Source organism: Erythrolamprus reginae, chromosome 2 (assembly GCF_031021105.1).
Source record: "Erythrolamprus reginae isolate rEryReg1 chromosome 2, rEryReg1.hap1, whole genome shotgun sequence".
NCBI classification, from domain to species: Eukaryota; Metazoa; Chordata; class Lepidosauria; order Squamata; family Dipsadidae; genus Erythrolamprus; species Erythrolamprus reginae.
Genome location: NC_091951.1, coordinates 163070268 through 163088727, shown reverse-complemented (window position 1 = coordinate 163088727; position 18460 = coordinate 163070268). Strand labels below are relative to the sequence as shown.

Below are 18460 nucleotides of genomic sequence, written 5' to 3'. Positions count from 1 at the left end.
GCATGGTATGTTCCTGCCTTTTAAAACCTTTTACAACTGCTTTTCAATGTTTCATGGCTTTGGGAGCTACAATGGAAGAAAACGGAACTGCTATGAATGGACAGGAATGAATCCTCTCACCAACAAAACTAGGGCTTCCTCTCACCCCAGAATGACTTTGCATCATAACTTACCACCCTGGAGAGTCCATTCTGTGACTTTGGCACTGTAGACACCCAATCCGGCACTGTTGTAGGCAGCCACTTCAATTTCATAATTAGTCCAAATGATTAGGTCCTCAAGCAGCAGATTGTTGACGTCAGCATTGCTAATGTTCCTGAACTGGTAGCCAACTGGCAGACCAGCCAGGCAAAATCTGGAAAAAGAACAGCAATAGGATCAGGTCTGAATCAATAAGATCATCTGTAGGAACAGTTAAGCTCAATGGGCAGCCACTGTTTTCCCAATTTTGCACCTCCTCAAAAAAAAGATTTAAAAGGCTTCCAAAGATTTATTTGTCCCGATGACCCAGCCACCCATAGGTTAATACCAATATCTACCTAATGATGTATCCCTTGAGAATGCCATTCTGGTGGTTTTCGGGTGGTGGCTGCCATTGGATCATGATAGATTGGTTTGTGCGGCCACTGGCAATGACATTTTGTGGGGGTGCTGTGGGGGGTTCCTCAGGAAGCAACAACCTATGGACGGAGACAAAACATAGGAGGCAGGTTTCAAAGCTGACTCGGTGTTCGACTTAACGCTCACACCTTAACTCTTAATGAAACCTCAGCCAATCTCAATCTCAGCCATATCATGACATGCCCTAAATACTGTCCTGTGTATGCATGAGCTGCATTAAAATATTGCAGCCATTTGCTCGCATAAATATTTGTTAACCCAGGGGCCCACAGCCCTCAGGCCATTACTAGGCTGTAGCCTATTCGGCATTGGGCTGTGTGAACTCAACCTCCACAAGCAGTGAGCCAGTGGGTACTCATGCGCCAGCCTGCTGCTTGTGCAAGGAGTTGCATGGGTGTCAACCCACCGCTCGTGCAAGGAATATGCGCACAGGCGTGCACCAACATGCTGCCCAGGTAGCCCAGTTTCTTTCTCTCCCCAGCCCAGCTCCCAAACCTCAAGGTTGGGGACCATCTTATTAACAGTATAAAGACAGCAGTTATCTGGCTTTGCTAAGCTCTGTGTCTACATTATACAAATTGGGACATACACAGGGATGGGCAGCAGGCAGGATGGGGTGGAATGCAGTTCCACTGGTGGAAATGAAGATGCATACACAGCTCCAGCTGATTGGTGGCTGTCACTTCCTGGATTACAGGTCTCGGTTCAGCTCTCCTTTCCCCCCCTGCTGCTGCTGCATCTGTGCTCCTTGCTTTTTTCCTCTTTCCTCCTTCCTGGCCTCGGATGAGCTTTCCTCTCTCCTGCCCAGCTCCCCTCCAGCCTCACATGGCCACCTCCCACCTGAGGTGCAAGCAGAAGGTGTGGGTGGAAGTGGCACTGGCAGCATTTATGCTTCTGGCAGCACCCGTTTGCTTAGCTACCCAGCCTGAGGCAGGGGGGCGACCCATGAAGGAGAGGGCAGGAAACACAAAGCAAATTGTCACCCCAGTGAGCGACACTGGTAAGGTTGTAAGTCGAGGACTTAACAGTTCACTTGAACCTGGTCACATGGCCGGCAAGCCACTTCTATGCAGTCACATAACCATTAAGCCATACCCAAAAAATAAGCCACACCCACACTGTGGCAGTAAAAATTTTGCCTGCCCATTACTGGACACACAGTATTGTTGGTAATAATCCAGGTCTTGCTGTGACCATGCTCCCCTTTCTGCATCACCTTTAAACATTAAAAAAAAGAGCCTAGATGGCGCAGTGGTTAGAGTGCAGTACTGCAAGCTACTTCTGCTGATTACTGGCTGCCAGGCGTTTGGCAGATAGAATCTCAGTAGATTCAAGGTTGACTCAGCCTTCCATCCTCCCAAGGTTAGTAAAATGAGGACCCGGATTGTTGAGGGAAATATGCTGACTCTCTTAGAGAGAGCTGTAAAGCACTGTGAAGCGGTATATAAGTTTAAATGCTAATGCTAATTAATGACAGGATCCCTGGTGCAATCTCAAGTATCTCTATACAACAAGAACGTGAGCCAGGACAATGCTCACCCACAAATATTTGGTTTCTTCTCTACTACAAAACGGATCCCAGTAGAGAGATACAGCAAAACATTTTCATTTTATAAATCCTATCAGCTTTTTTAGCCTTGCAAGTGATTATATCTGCAGCTGCCCATGTCAGATATGGGCACCTCACCTCTCAGTGTCTTTGCTGAATTGGCCTTTGCCCACATCATTAACAGCACAAAGGCGGAACTGGTATGAGCGGGCAGGAACTAATCCTCTCACCAGCACTGAATGAACTTCAGGATCTACACTGGCCATAAGAACTGTCCAGGGAGCATCTGGAAAGAGAGAGAGAAAGAGAGAGATGTAAGGCATAATCCTGTGGAAAAGTTATTTAGGAAGAATTATGATAACCCAGTGCATGCTGTCCATCTTTAAAAGGAAAAAAAAGGTTGTTATCTAATCCCTCTACAGATTTTTTTTTTAATGTAATGGTCCCATGGACCAAATTTTGTCCAGAATGATCCAGTACTTGCAGAGAAAATTCCAAGCCTCCTTAAATCCCATTCTCCCATAAAGCCTCCAGTATCCCATTCTTTAAAAGCCAGGATCTGGTTCTGCTCCTGACTCCATCCTAAAGATCATTGCTATGTGAAGAAGCTGTGCATGTTGATCAGGGAAGAAAAACTATCTCAGGATTTTGCACGGGATAAAGGTAATCACTCCATCCAACACAAGGTGGCCCTTGTAATGAATGTGTTAGAAGCTTCAATGGCCATAAGCAGTATTTTTAAACTATGGCAAATTCTTGAGAACATGTAACACTTAAAAGAAGAAGCTACAAATTGCAAAAAACAGCTTTTATAGCCTACAAGAGGTCCTCCAGAAAATTAAAACTTCCAAAACATCCATTTTGTCATAGTCCTACCCAGGATTTTCCTTATCACTTTTGAGAAGGGATCACAACTATAAGAACATAGGCAAGTTGTATATGACAACTGTATGATAGGAAGATGGTGCAATGCCTTACTGTTTTCGGAGACCTCGAGGATGTAACGCAGCAATGGGCTGTTTCCGTCAAAGGGCTTGGTCCATGTCAGGTTGATGGCACGTTTCTCTACAGCACTTAGCCTGGCAATGGGGTTTTCAGGAGCATGTGGGAGCTGCCTGATGAAGATAATAAAGGAACCTCATTTAGAAGCTCATAGAAGGGAAGAAGAGAGAGCTATGAAAGTAGAGAGACATTCATTAGGAAGGAAAAGCTGTGTAGAAAGAGACTTCCAAGGCACCATGCATTAAAAAGTTAGAATGGCTATCACCGCTGGTGTTTATAATGGAGCAAATGCCTTCTTCAATCACAGCACTAATTCAGTGGGTAAGAGGTTTTTGGAGAAATACACAAAGTGTCCTAGAGACATTTAGAGACACTTGGTCTTTCCAGTCAATAGTACTGTTCATTTCTGTGGAGCAACTATAAAGTTTTTCATATAGGAGCGGCTTATGCTTATTCAACGAATCAAATGCTATTGATATTCAGGTTTGTAGTGTGAAAGTTGCTTCAATGCAGTATGCTGTAATGCTGCAGACGTGCATATGAATAATGAAGAGTATGATTACACAATGAATAAAATAGATTACGATTCGGTAAGGAACACACATGTGGTAGTGTTACATACCAGTTAGCCTAATGCTACTTGGAACACTGACACCAGTATGCATTCAAATGTCAACAGTGACCACACCACATTATAATTACTCTTATACTGCTGAACTAACACTGTTGAAAACCTCTGACTGCATATCAGTTCATGGTGAGAGAAAGTTGAGTGTAACTAGGAGTTGCAGAATTTCAAGAGGCCAGAAGAGCATGCTACTTGACTATAGTATTTTTGCAAGATACAATGTGAAATATACTGCTCAGAAAAATAAAGGGAACACTCAAATAACACATCCTAGATCTGAATGAATGAAACATTTCCATTGAATACTTCATTCTGTACAAAGTTGAATGTGCACAACAGCAAGTGAAATTGATTGTCAATCAGTGTTGCTTCCTAAGTGGACAGTTTGATTTCACAGAAGTTCGATTTACTTGGAGTTATATTGTGTTCTTTAAGTGTTCCCTTTATTTTTGTGAGCAGTGTAGAAATGTATAGCACTGGAATATTATTATTATTATTATTATTATTATTATTATTATTATTAATTAGATTTGTATGCTGCCCCTCTCAAAGGACTTGGAGAGGCTCACAACAATAAAACATCATATACAAATCCAATGTTAAAAACAGTTTTAAAAGGCCCCTATTAAAAGCAGTCATACAACCCAAACATACCATACATAAAGTCTCAAAAATAGTTTTGATCATCTCTTCTAACAGCCTCATTCACACTTTAGCTAGTTTCTGGTTTATCCATTGAGAGAAAAATGTAAAGATGGTTTATTTTGTGTAATGAAAGGAACCAGAGTGCAGCCATATTGTATCACGTAATCAAGTTATATTTTATATTCAGATTAGCTATTCTATGTACAATTATATAACCATGCGTGCAAAGCAGTATTATGTGCAAACACAATAATTTTAAGCTCATTGTGTGAAAAGCAAGATATAAAAGTGGGGCTAGGGGATTTCTGTTTGTAGAAAGTCCCTAAGTAAGAGGAAAAAAACACATTAAGAACATATATCATTGCTAACGTTACGTCATGACTTGTGGGACTGTTCAGAATACTGGGAGTCAAGCATGTATTGTTATTTGTTATAAAAACCGGCTGTATAAAAATGCTAGCTGCTTTCTTCAGGTTTGATTCTCTACCTGGGTTGGCCCTCCTTGATCAACAAGCTAGTAAATATCTGTTCCTGTTCACCTGGCTCCTGTGTCATTATTTTTCCTTTTCTCACATCCATGTATCAGAACATGTTGGCTTCTCATTTCTCGGACAGGAGTCAGAGGTAGGTTGCTTCCGGTTTGGACAAGTTCTATAGAACCTGTAGCAGAAATTTCCTGCCACTTGCCAAACCGGCAGCAATGGCAAGCAGTCCACGCTCCCAAACTGGTCCTCTGGTCGAGGCGCATTGCCAAAAAACCCCTCTGCGCATGTGCAAAAGCTTCTGCACATGCACAGATGGTCATTTCTGGGAAGGGACGTGCATGAGCGAATTGAGCACATGTACACAAAACATGCACTTCTGTCATGATGCAAACTGGCAGGGAAGGTAAGTAGAACTCATCCCTGATAGGAGTGCAACACTTTCATAATCTGATAGCTGCACTTGGCTTTTGAGCAGCATGCTTAGCCCACATTCCAAAAAGTATCCTTTTTGTTTACATTTACAATTAGTTAGAATACATCTAATATGACCCCTCTCAATGTTGTATATAATGGTTCTCTCCCTCAATCATGCCACAGTTAGGTTACTTTGCTGGGGCTGGGTCTCTGGTGGCTACATCACAGATTTTTTGGGAAAGATATCCAGTCCTGGAATTTCAGATTCTATACCTATACTGAAGAAGGGTAGCCTTACCGGACTCGTAGGTGGGCACTGTGAGAGTCATTGCCTCCAGCAGATATCACATGACATGTATAGGTGCCAATGTCCCCTGACCAGGTCTGGGCAATGTGCAAAGTGCCAGTGGTATCCAGACGCATGCGTGGCATGTTCTCTGTGTTCACAATTGTGCCATCCTTCTCCCATAGGTACCTAAAGAAAAAAAAAATGACCATGGTGATAAAAGGTTGCTCCCCTACCAACTATCCCTAGTTCATCCAGATTGCTATTGGAAGCTTTGATGGATTCTTGATATCTAAGACAGGTTGCAAAGAAGTAGAAGTAGATCATCTCTTAAATCTGATTGCAATGATCTAATAATCTAATCCTCTAATCTTAGTTTTTGTGTAAACTATTTTCTAAAGTTCTCCAGCTCCTTCTGCAGGTGGTGAATTGCTCATCAAATACTAGTATGTAAACTAGTACCAGTTTACTAGTATGTGACACAAATCCCCCCCACCCTGAATATTTATGCAGTAAGTTATCTCTTAGTATACATTCTTGCAATGTAGGATATTATTCACAAATGGGTTTACATATTTGTTTAAACCTAACTTGCAGAATAAATGGCAACTGGTTGAGCTTACATTTTGCTCTAAACTATAACCATATGAACATATGAAGCTGAAACAAAAACACATTTTGACTTAATATGACATGTGAAATTAGGTAGACTTAGGAGCCAAGTCTCTATAGAGAAGGAAAGGAGATCTTTCTAAACAGGCATCATATGGTGTTCTTCTTTCACTCACTAGTGCAACAGAACAATTTGTCTCAGCTTCAAAACTAAGCTAAGCACCAGGTGGCAATATAGGTCTAGGAATTTGCATGTATGTATTCTGCATTAGGTTTCTCAGTAGATGTCCGTACAGCATATAAAGATGTGGCTAGAAGATTCCTTGCTTTGTCATACTGCAAGACTCCAACATCAATCTTAGAAAAGCATTGTAGATAAATGGAGTCCTGACGGTTGCAAGATCGCAGAGATGGCTAGAGAGTGTCTCCTTTCAAAGGGGCTAATTTGTATGAAGAAAGGTGCAATGGCCAGACAAGCTGAGGTCAATAAACCATTCCTTCCTAGCAAGGGAAACACAAGCAAAACCCTTCTCAGGAGTTTATATCTTCCTCAGGAAGTCATCGAGAGTATATACAGAATTTTAGCCTTACTTTTAAGCTGAATATCTGAATATTTCTTTTTCTTACAAAGAAGTTTGCAAATTTAAATTGCAAGGGTGTTCAACTTTTTAGAACCCTCAACTAATATTTTAAAAATGGACAGGCTTTTTTTTACTTGGTTCTCATTTCTTTCCTTGCTTGCCCTTCATCCTTAACACATATGACAAATGGTCACCTACCGAACTAGCACATTGGGGTCATGTGTTACTCCACAGGTCATTGAAGCCTTAGTGCCTTTGATGACACTTTGATCCTGAGGTGGGTTGGTGATTCGAGTCCGGGCTACCAGACAAAGAGACAGAAGACACATGAAAGTAGTTTGAACACAGATAGGTGAACGGACATAGTTCCTATATCAAATCAGGACTCAACACTTGTAATTTTAAGTTCTGGTAATAAAGGCTTCCTTTTTATAAGGCTAGAAGCAGGAGGTCCCCAAAACCAGATCTGTTACACCATAATACCAATGATTAAGCAAGCAAATAAGCAAACAAACAAAAGCAATGCTTGATTATTTTTGAATGCCTAAAATGATGGGGCATTAATTCAAATTTTAGCTGCAGCTACTCCTCTCCCCAGTCTCCTTGACATATAGCATCAAGCTGTGGTGGAACTACTAACACAACTGAAGCTCTACATTTAAATCGAAAGAACAAGAGAAAACACCCCTCTTGCTACAATTAGACTGGATCCTTGGTTCCAACCAAGCACCACCCACCCACCCATCAATCCATCCATCCATATTTCTTACTACATACACGTCGGTGACCCTGTTTACACAATACACCGGAGGGAGATGGGCGGTACAGAAATGTGAAAAATAAATTAAAATAATAATAATAAAAAACTGGATCAAATGAGTTTTATCTCTGTTGTGCAAACACCTAAAGTGGAAGGGAGACCAGAGGGTGTTAAGTATCTCCTTCAGTCACAGATATTTAGATTACAGATGGGGGAATTATCCCTTTCTGTCCAGCTACTAAAAAAGCCTTGGAAGAAAAGCGCTTCTCTTGGCATTCTGTCCTGGAGTTATTTTTCTTTTTGTCACCAAGTCTTTGAGCACATGATGGAGTTTCTGGAGGTGGAGTTTCCAGGTGGAAACATGTTAGGAAATGACAGCCTTCCAGCCTCCTTAATGGCAACTGGAAGGAGAATGAAAATGGCCACTTCCTATCTGACTGCTTGGTAACAGTGTGCTATCAGCACAAACAGGGGACGTCAATTGCCCGATAAAGCAGCTCACTTAATCATTCATGCCATTTAATGCAGCCAGGCTGAAACCCCCATAACTTAAGTGTTATCACAAAAGAGGCTTTTTCGTTGAATGTGAGCTTTGTACTTGCCTATAGTATACACTGAGGGGAGGAATAAACAAATGTCCCAGCTATTTTGCATTATAGCCCTGCACAATTCCTTGCCAATTATAACTCAAAATACCTGCCATATGTAAGATTAACTATTCCAATCTGCAAAAGGGAATGTGGGAAGGTTAATACAGGGTGGGCTTTATAGGGCAATTCACCATACGAGCAAGACTATATTCATATTTCATATAGGTAGGGTGAGAATCATTGAACAGGTAAACAAAATAAACAAGATTCTCAGAGCTTACTATTCCATTTATGCCCAGCAGGGGGAACCAATCCACCTCAACTAGAAATGTGGCAGATCTAATGGCAATTGCTTTATTAGACAAGAGTTAAAACTGGTTTTGAAAGGTGATGGATATGCTCTCAAAAACAATTAGACACTCGCAACCCACATGGGCCACTGAACTTAAGATGGTGGCACGCCGTTGCTTTGTTGCATTACAGATTAACAGGAAAATTGCGCTGATAGTTCCCATAACACGACATTGTGGGATCAAACTTGTTGTTTGATTCCTTACAACGTGCTGCATTTATAGGAATGCACCAATATGCCATTAAGAAACTGGCCAGAGAGGCAAACCACACATGACATCTCTGCATCAGGGATTATTCCTGGGCCAATTGCTTACTGAACAAGTAAAGGCAAATGTGGGAAATTCTGCTCTATCAGGATACTGGCTCTCTCCCATCCTCCATCCCCAGATACAGAAAACCACGATGAGCAAAGCAGTGATTATTATTCTGTTAGTCAACATTATCAGCGAAAGTAGGGCTTTTGGTCGCTCTCCTCCATTTTTGTCGTCTTATGGAAGGGATTTTTAACTTTAAAGTGCACTAAAACGCACTCGACCTAAATGGGAGGATTACCCCTTTCAATTTCCCTTCGTTTCCTATAACATTAATTGGGAAATAAGTCTGGCATTATTAGGTGGCTTGACATAAAATCAGGGAAAGTATAGACTTGAGAATTCTGGGAGATTAAAAACAAAACAAATTACAGGCATGGGGAGTGTTCCCAAGAGAAAGAAATGGGGAGCTAATAAGAGGGCAACGGGGAGAATTTTACCCCAGACAATAAGATCTGCAGAGGCTTCATCGACTCCCCGTGAGTTAGTAGCCAGGCAAGTATAGCTGCCAGCATCTGAGATCCGTGAAGGGCTGATGAGGAGGCTGCCTGACTCCAGCAATGTAAAACGAGGAAGCTGTACTGAGCCACTGGCCAGGATCCGTTCACCTGTAGGAGAAAAGGGAGACTTCACTGCATGGTCAGTGGTGACCCTCATTGAGGCTGCCTAAGTGATTTTTGTCAAATCATAAATTTTGACCTCAGCTCTACCCCAGAGATGTCTTAACCTAGTAGCCCAGTCAGGCGCAGAGAAAACAACTGACAGATTTGTCAAAGGTTTCTTCTCCCACTGTGTAGATGAGCTTCAAGCTGCCTAGGATTTATGAATTCAATGGGTCCCAAAGAGGAAATGTTGTCTTTAGAATACAGTGTTCCCTTGATTTTTGCGGAGGAAGTGTTCTGAGACCACCCGCGAAAGTCGAATTTCCACGAAGTAGAGATGCAGAAGTAAATACACCATTTTTGGCTATGAACAGTATCACAAGCCTTCCCTTAACAATTTAAACCCCTAAATTACCATTTCCCATTCCCTTAACAACCATTTACTCACCATTATTACTGGTACTCACCATTGAATAAGACACTTAGCGATCCTAATATTTATAAACATAATGATTTATTAACAATAATTATTATTCTTGTATTTATTTGCAAAAATTATTAGTTTGGCGATGAGGTATGATGTCATTGGGCAGGAAAAACCGTGGTATAGAAAAAAATCCACGAAGTATTTTTTAATTAATATTTTTTGAAAAACCGTGGGGTAGGTTATTCACGAAGTTTGAACCCACGAAAATCGAGGGAACACTGTATATCATAAAATATGGGCTTGGCTGGTGACATCACTTGGAATTTAAATTTGCAGAATAAAGCAAAGGAGCATCCGTGTTTCCTGTGTAACTGAAGGTGGTATAATAAAGATAATAAAAGTTTGAGTTGCCTGAAAGTACAGAGCTGGAAAGGACAATGATGCTCTTCAGGTATTTTAGAGTATAATTCCCACACCTATTATACATTTGGTCAAGTGGGTTGGAACTATCATAATTCATAAACATCTGGGTTGCCTGCTCTTTATGTGTTTCAAACTACTCACTGATCATTTCTATACCTCAAAGACTCTCTGATGAAATCTTTCTTACCCACTTAATCCCACCCCATCGGCAGGCAGGAAATGGGAATAGGGGTCATAGATGGCTAATCTGTTAATGGTTTAGCTCTAGTTCTTCCTATGATTTCAAATGTAATCTCCCTCACTCTCAATTCTGATTCTTTTTCTTCTTATCCCAGAGGCATCTTATTGTAGTGCTAATGTTTCTGAAACACACGCCTCTGATCTAAAGCAATATGCTTCAGGTAGGATTAAATATTTGGTTGTAGATACAGGAGATATAATTCCCTAAGTGTAGCTGATCAAAGGAACCCTGCATGACCCCTGTAAGGATCATACTAAAGGGAAATCAGTAACTTTAAAAAAAATAAGAGGTGTTTTTGGGTTCAGGGAGGTGATGAAGTTCTTAAGAAAAACCAAATCCACACCAGCCTAGTTCAACAAGTGGGCTTTCCCATCACAATTTGACAGATGTTCATTTGTGTCCTTCACATCTGTCAAAGAAAGAGATCCTCTTTGGTATACATGAGGCTGCTGGCCTAGAAACCAGAAAATTGTGGATTCTTGTCCTGCCTTAGGCATGAAAGCTGGGTGGGTGAATTTGGTCCAGTCACACACACTCTCTCTCAAACCAATTCATCTCACGTGATTATTATTGTGGGGAAAATAGGAAGAGGAAGATTTATTAGGTATGTTTGCCACCTTGAGGTACTTATAAAGCAGTGGTGGATTCTTACCAATGCAGTGCAGAGCGCTGCAGTGGTAGGAACCCACTGATGATGCAATTTTTTGGGATTTTTTTCTGGCATCTCCATGTCAGAAGAAGCCCTCCCAGTCACCCTTGTCTTAAATGCCAACCTTTATTCTTCATCCAAAGCACAGCTGAGAAGCTTCTCAGCTGTGTTTGGGCTTGTAATGTGGTCCTGAGCACGTGGGGAGTTGAAATTGCACGGTGGGATGCGGATCCGCCCCTGTTATAAAGTAATAAAGGCAGCATAAACACATCTAATAAATAAAATATAAAAATCGTTCAGACTTCAAGGTGTGCGAAGGAGTTCAGAGGGAATGAGAAAAAGGAAACTTTCTACAGTGCCAAAAGAAACCAAGTTCCAAAATTTGATGCTTCAGTCCTTCTGCTTGCATAACACAGAACTCTGCCATGCTAGTTTCTTGCGTGCCCGATTGCTGCTTTTCCAAAGCGTGAATAGTTTCCCAATTCACCATTACCTTTCTGCCAGGTGATAGCTGGTCTGGGAGCTCCAGACGTCTCGCAGCTGAGAACCACAGCCATTCCATCAATCACTGTGCTGTCCAAGGGACCTCTGGTTATGTTGGGCGCAATGCCTGTAATGAGGGAGAGATGAGAAGAATGCTTATAGGAAGAGATATGAACGACCAGAAATCTTAATGCAACATGACATTGAATTTTATTTCGCTGACACCTCACCCACAAAGTCTACCATAATTGAACAGAAATAAAATAATGTGAAAGACCTTACCCACTGTAAGGTCACGGGTCCTTTTTGGCTCAGGTTTAATAATGGATACCGTGCTATGCTTTACGTTGTGAAAAGTCATCTCTCAGTGAAACAGAGGGAGAACCTGCTATTTACAAAATTCCCATTCTGCTCTCCAAAGACATCTTGCTCTTCCTTGAAGATGAACCCTGCTCTATCAAAATAATGTTCCCTTGCTATATTTTATTTCCTTTCTTGGCTCTAATCTCCTGGGTCTTCTGCTTGTGCAGGACTACAAGACCTCCAAGGTGCTTTCCAATTTTGTTATTCTATGAATACATCAACACTATTGAGCTGGGTATGCATCAGTGTTCCCTCTATTTTTTTTTTTTGGGGGGGGGGCGGAAAAGTATAGTGTCTGAGCGGCAGTCCCTTTGGGACTGGGCGGCACAGAAATAATAAATAAATAAGCAAACAAACAAACAAACAAATAAAAAAAACCCACCCTGTTTTGCCTCAGAGAATTTCAAAACAAAATACTGTACTGTGTGTCTATAACAGTGAGCTCATAATAGGGCAACTCTATCAATATCAAAATGCCACTTAAATAGTTGAGCTAGTTTCAAACTTTTCTTTCTCTCTTCCTTACTCCCATTCTTTTCTTTCTCTCTTCCTTACTCCCATTCTTTTTCTTTCTCTTTTCCTTCCTTTCTTTTTTCTATCTGTTTCTCTCTCTTCCTCTCTTCCTCTCTCTTTCCTTCCCTCTCACTCTTTCCCTCTCGGCTTCTGGGCAGGTTTGGAAAACTCTGAGTTGATGATGATTTTTAAGTGAGCGATTGCTCACTGCTCAGCTTAAAGGGAACTGTGGTATGCATACGTGTGCCTGACTACCAGGGGTGAAATTAAAAAAAAAATTCCCTACTGGTTCTGTGGGCGTGACTTGGTGGGCATGGATACTGCAAAAACCCTGTTAATGTATGAGCAGAGAAATCCTTTTGTTTACCAAGCTTGTGCATACACAGAAACGTTTATATTGAGACCAGTTGTGAATAACTACTCAGCCACACACAGATACACTAACTCGAATTAAAGTTTAGAGAAATAACATATTCGGATAAACAGTCTAAACGTATACACATAATCAGTCAGAATAACAATCCAAATATTACCAAGTACATAGTCTTTCTTACCAGTTGTCTTTGTCATAATCAGAAAACAAAGATATCAAGCCTAAACACATTTTAGCTTTAATATATAACTACAATACAGAGCATGCAGAGAATTGAAGGTCTAACCTAACAGTGAGTAGCCCTTTACAGTGAGTAGTCAAAGAGAAACAGAGAGGGTGACTCAGACAAATAAGCTACAAACTCTACCTCCCTCTTGTGGCAGTCTGCAAGATCTGCAGTCAATATATTGCCAACCCAACAGTTATGGACAAAGAGTCCTAACAATCCCCATTCCCTCCCCACTCTGGGGCCAGCCACAGTTAATACTTGCTGGTTCTCGGAACTACTCAAACTACTCAGAATTTTACCCCTGTTGACTACTAATCACTCAGATTTCCCCACCAAGCACTACTTCTTCTGACATAACATTCACAAGTGGGGCAAAGACATTTAGTTGTGAGTAAAACAAAGCCCTTTTGTAATAGGGCAGTAACATGGATAAACAAAAAAAATTCAAACATAATTAGTCACAACAAACCTGGGCTTAGCCAAGAAATCCGAATTGCTTGCTGTATACTAAAAATGAACAGTTGTTTGCAACAACCACTCCCAAACTCCTACTATTTATTTCCCAGCCAGGGAGGGGCTGGCTATTCTTTGTATCTGCCTCTACCTGAGAGCTGGCTTATTCTGTTCCTTTTCTCTCTTCTCTTTTCCTCTCTGCACATACGTATATCTGGGATGGGCCCCATGTGTTCCTCCCCCTCAGGCCCCGAAGGCAGCAGCCTGTCTACCTGGAGAGGACAAGAAAGGCCACAGCTCTGCCTCCATCTCCAAGTCTCCAAAGCTGGCCCAGGCTCTTCTTGCACCTTCTCCTCGTCTGACTCTGCAGCTATCTCCACTGGTAGCCGACAGGACACAACACTGCTAGTGGTAGCTACTGCAGATAATAGGTGACAACCAGCAAAGCCAGGTTAGGGAAATGAACTTGCTGACACTTACTAGTGACAGCCAGGTATGTGGAAGATTGCACCTCGCCGGCAGCATTGCGGGCAAAACATTGGAACATGCCTGTGTCATCTGGCATCAGGCCACTGATCTGCAAGCTCCCATTAGCAAGCAGCTTGAAGCGGGCGAGCTTCTCCATTCCAAGCAGAACTGCATCCTTGTACCAGAACATGCTGGGTGGAGGCACACCTGCAATATCAGTGGGAAAGAAAGGGAATTTTGAAGATGAATTATTTTAAAATTAAGGTCGACAGGCAGACAGAAAGGCCACATAGAGATCCATTAGGCAGTCCTGGAACAATGATACTTAACTCCTAAACACATATGGCTTTGTTTGTTAATTGCTTTCATATGGCTGGATTCTGATGGATGTATGCTTCTCCTCCTTCTCATCTTTATTTATTTAACAGATCCATGTAGTTTTCCTTCTGAAAACCTGTACAGTAATACCTCATGATACGAACTTAATTGGTGCAAGGAGGAGGTTCGTATGATGAAAGGTTCGTAAGACGAAACATTGTTTCCCATAGGAAACAATGTAAAGTCAATTAATCCGTGCAACCAAAAAACCCCCGCAAAAAAACGGCTTTCGGCGACTGCTGGGAAGCCGCGCGGCTGTTTTAAAAGGTGACAGCCGGCCTGGGAGGCTTCCCAGCACCCCCCCGAACCCGGGGTTCGGGGGGATGCTGGGAAGCCCCCCAGGCCGGCTGCGACCTTTTAAAACAGCCGCGCCGCTTCCCAGCTGTCTCCTGAAGCCAAACGCCAAAGCCGAACTTCCGTGTTCGGCTTCGGGAGACAGCTGGGAAGCGGCGCGGCTGTTTTAAAAGGTCGCAGCTGGCCTGGGGGGCTTTCCAACACCCCCCGAACCCCGAACCCGGGTTCGGGGGGTTGCTGGGAAGCCCCCCAGGCCGGCTGCGACCTTTTAAAACAGCCGCGCCGCTTCCCAGCTGTCTCCTGAAGCCGAACGCCAAAGCCGAACTTCCGCATTCGGCTTTGGGAGACAGCTGGGAAGCGGCATAGCTGTTTTAAAAGGTGACAGCCAGGCTGGGGGGCTTCCCAGCAACCTCCCGAACCGAACCTGGGGTTCAGAAAAATTTTGCCTCTTCTTACGAACTTTGTTCGAGTTACGAACCGGCGTTCGGCGTTCGGGAGGCTTCTGGGAAGCCCTGCCGCCCGGCTGTCACCTTTTAAAACAGCCGCGCGGCTTCCCAGCAGTCTCCGAACGCCAGTTCATAACTCGAAAAAAGTTCGTAAGAAGAGGCAAAATTTTTCTGAACCCCGGGTTCGTATCACGAGTTGTTCGTAAGACGAGGGGTTCGTATCTTGAGGTACCACTGTATTTCTTAAACTAAGAGTCACAGTTGGGAGATAGTAAAATGTATCTTTGAATTCTTCAGAATCCTTCGGAGTTGAGGTGGACTTCAAGAAGACACTTGCCCCACCACCGTGGCACTCGTTAGCATTTAGCATTTTAGACTTAGATACCGCTTCACAGTGCTTTACAGCCTTCTTTAGGTGATTTACAGAGAGTAAGCACATTGCCTCCAACAATTTGGGTCCTCATTTTACTGACCTGGGAAGGATGGAAGGCTGAGTCAACCTTGCTGGCTAGACTGCTGGCAGCCAGCGATCAGCAGAAATAGCTTGCAATACTGCACTCTAACCTCTGTGCCACCGAGGCTCTTTGATCAAACAGAATGAAGTTAAAAGTGAAATTAGACAAGCTTGTTTTATCCCTTCCTCCTCTAAGACCCTGATCAAACTTTCTGCAAAGAATTGAGATTTGCTTCAAATCTGATTTCATAATCTCAAACAGGAAACAGGGTCTTGTTTAAACATTTCAGCAATACAATCAAAACTTTCATTGTGTTTTAAGAGGAGGTCTAATGTCATAGTCTGTCCTCAAACACAGAAAAGCCGATGAAATAGTTGCCACCCTGTTTTAAAGATCACTTAAAGATTCCTTCCCAGAAATGTCTATGCACAGAGAACTTTTTACACTTGCCATCTAAGATGTGGAAAGGGAAAACTGAGGGCCTCTTATGGAATTCTCCATGCACTTAAAAACTCCTTCAGTGATAATATTTTTTTCAGCCATCTAAGAAAAGATGAAAATGGCATTTTATATTGAAAGTTGATTGTTGTTGTTGTTTTGCGTTATTATCTTTTTTTTAAAGTATACCACCTTGTGTTGTCACACAGCAACAATGAAATTGCACAGTTGCACCCAAGTTAGGGAATCCACATTAAACCCTCTGGTTTTGAATTTACATTATCAGAGGGAAAAAATGTATACTCTTGCCACCTATATACAGGAAACGATCCCACCCCCCAAAAAATCTCAGTCATTTTTAAATCCAAACTCTGGAACATGAAAAGTGATGTCCACAGAAATGGGAGGAAGAACAACTGGTATCCTCAGGGATCATCTGATAATGTGATCCAGAAATAACTTAAATGGGAAAATTTGTTTCAGCCACAAATCCATGGGGTGTGTGGGTGGGTGAGTGAGGAGGAGAAATATATATGAAACCAATGTTAAAATTGATCTCAACTGTGATTGCAATTTATAAGATTTAAGATATCAAGGAAACCCAAGCAATGGATTGTTTGGTGGATGAATTCTTCAACTCTAAGGCAAAAATACCGTATTTTCTGGAGTATGAGATGCACCTTTTTACCCCCAAAAAGAGGGTCAAAACATGGGTGCATCTTATACACCAAATGTAGCCCCATCAAACCACCTCCACCCTTTGGCCTCTGCCTTCCAGCAATTTACCTCCTTGCAGCAAACTGTTAAGCCAAGCAACTCATCCGCTTCCTGACCCTCAGCTGATTTGAAGCTGCAAGGACACAAATTGCTGGGAGAGAGATGCAGATTTTTCTTTTCTGATGAACTGGATGCAAGGAGGTAAACCAATAACTGTAAATGTCTGTAGAATGTTCAAATTATTAGACTTATTTTTTAAAGATTGTTTTATTATTGTTCTAGACAACAAAATGGAGAAGCTTTTCAAAATAAATGCTTGATCTGAAGAGGCCCAGTGCTATTGTATCTTCTTTTAATAGCAGAGAATAAATATTCTTCCAGAAAGTGACATCAATTATAAAGATCTGTAAAAGTATAATCTGAAATGTAAAGTGTCCTATTTAGTATTAAGGTAAGGCAGCTGAGTTAAACCTTGACTTTGTCATGTTTGGAGTAGATCTATTTAAATAATTGGGAAGAGTTAGTGTGACTACATTTAAGAAAGGTTTCTGGCATTAATATACTGCCATAATGTACATTTCTCCAATACTTAGCTATTTCTATGGGTCAGGCACACATGCACCGAAATACACAGCACATAGTGTATATCATCTGTACTGTTTGCTGTTTACTGGGAGGCAGAGGCAGAATTTTTTTCCTTGTTTTCCTCCCCCAAAATTAAGGTTTGTCTTATATCCAGTATGTCTTATACTCTGAAATATATGGCAATATATTTAGCCAGGAACAACTTATAATCAGACCATGGTTTGAACTGAATGTGTATGCTAGACAGACAGAATAAATATTTGCCTTGGATAACTGTTATAGCTTAATTTTATTCTATTAGTCTTAGAAACCATACTGTGTAAATAAATGTTTTTATTTACTGATGGTTACCTCAAATTAAAAAGGAGATACTTTTTATTCTCTCCTATTTTTAATGAAGTTGATTTTCAATTAGAGAAGGTGTTTTTGATCCAACTCCCAAAAGAAGGGAGCTGATTTCCACAGCATATGCCTCAAAGCTACAAGGATCAAGAAGGGACCCTGTAGAATTTACTTCACTTTCATCATCTTTTCCCCTTTCTACTGGCAAGCAAAGCTGAAGGATGCTGTGATTCCCGCCCCCTCTTCTTACATGCTAGGGTTGAAGGGGAAGGACAAAAAGATCCACCAAACGGACAAGTGATGGCAGCTGAAAATACCAAGCAGCTACATCAAAGGAGAGGGCCAGGGCCAGGAGTATAAGAAGTAGGTAACTTTTGGAAGAAGAAAATTAGATACCTCCCACCTTTTATCCTATACTTTGGCTCTGCTGCTACAATTATCTATGGAAGGACAATATACAGCGGTACCTTTACCTAAGAACGCCTCTACTTAAGAACTTTTCTAGATAACAACTGGGTGTTCAAGATTTTTTTTGCCTCTTCTCAAGAACCATTTTCTACTTAAGAACCTGAGCCTGGAAAAATTTCCCAGGAAATTTGAGAGCGGCACGAAGGCCCGGCCAGTTTCCTGCCATTTCCCCTTTAATCCAGGCCATCTTGGGCTTTTCTGGGCTGCCAGAGGAGCCAGTCGGTGGCACTTAAGGAGGCTTTAGCAGTCCAGAGTGAACAGAGCATTTTCCTTTC

The 18460-nt window shown here is 41.8% G+C and overlaps 1 protein-coding gene across 6 annotated transcripts in view; it reads right to left on the bottom strand.

The window, feature by feature from the left end:
* Positions 1-18460, bottom strand: part of SDK2 (sidekick cell adhesion molecule 2) — a 543580-nt gene that overhangs the window by 73435 nt on the left and 451685 nt on the right. For 5 of the 6 annotated variants that reach the window (XM_070740240.1, XM_070740242.1, XM_070740239.1 and 2 more), the window contains 9 exons: positions 14075-14269; positions 11674-11790; positions 9279-9446; positions 7022-7124; positions 5643-5819; positions 3149-3285; positions 2309-2456; positions 540-680; positions 174-355 (listed from right to left, as the gene is read on the bottom strand). In XM_070740240.1, coding sequence (XP_070596341.1) covers positions 174-355; positions 540-680; positions 2309-2456; positions 3149-3285; positions 5643-5819; positions 7022-7124; positions 9279-9446; positions 11674-11790; positions 14075-14269 — 1368 coding nt within the window. Of the gene's footprint in view, positions 1-173; positions 356-539; positions 681-2308; positions 2457-3148; positions 3286-5642; positions 5820-7021; positions 7125-9278; positions 9447-11673; positions 11791-13093; positions 13177-14074; positions 14270-18460 lie in introns of those variants that run through there. The other variant, XM_070740245.1, reaches the window with a different exon arrangement.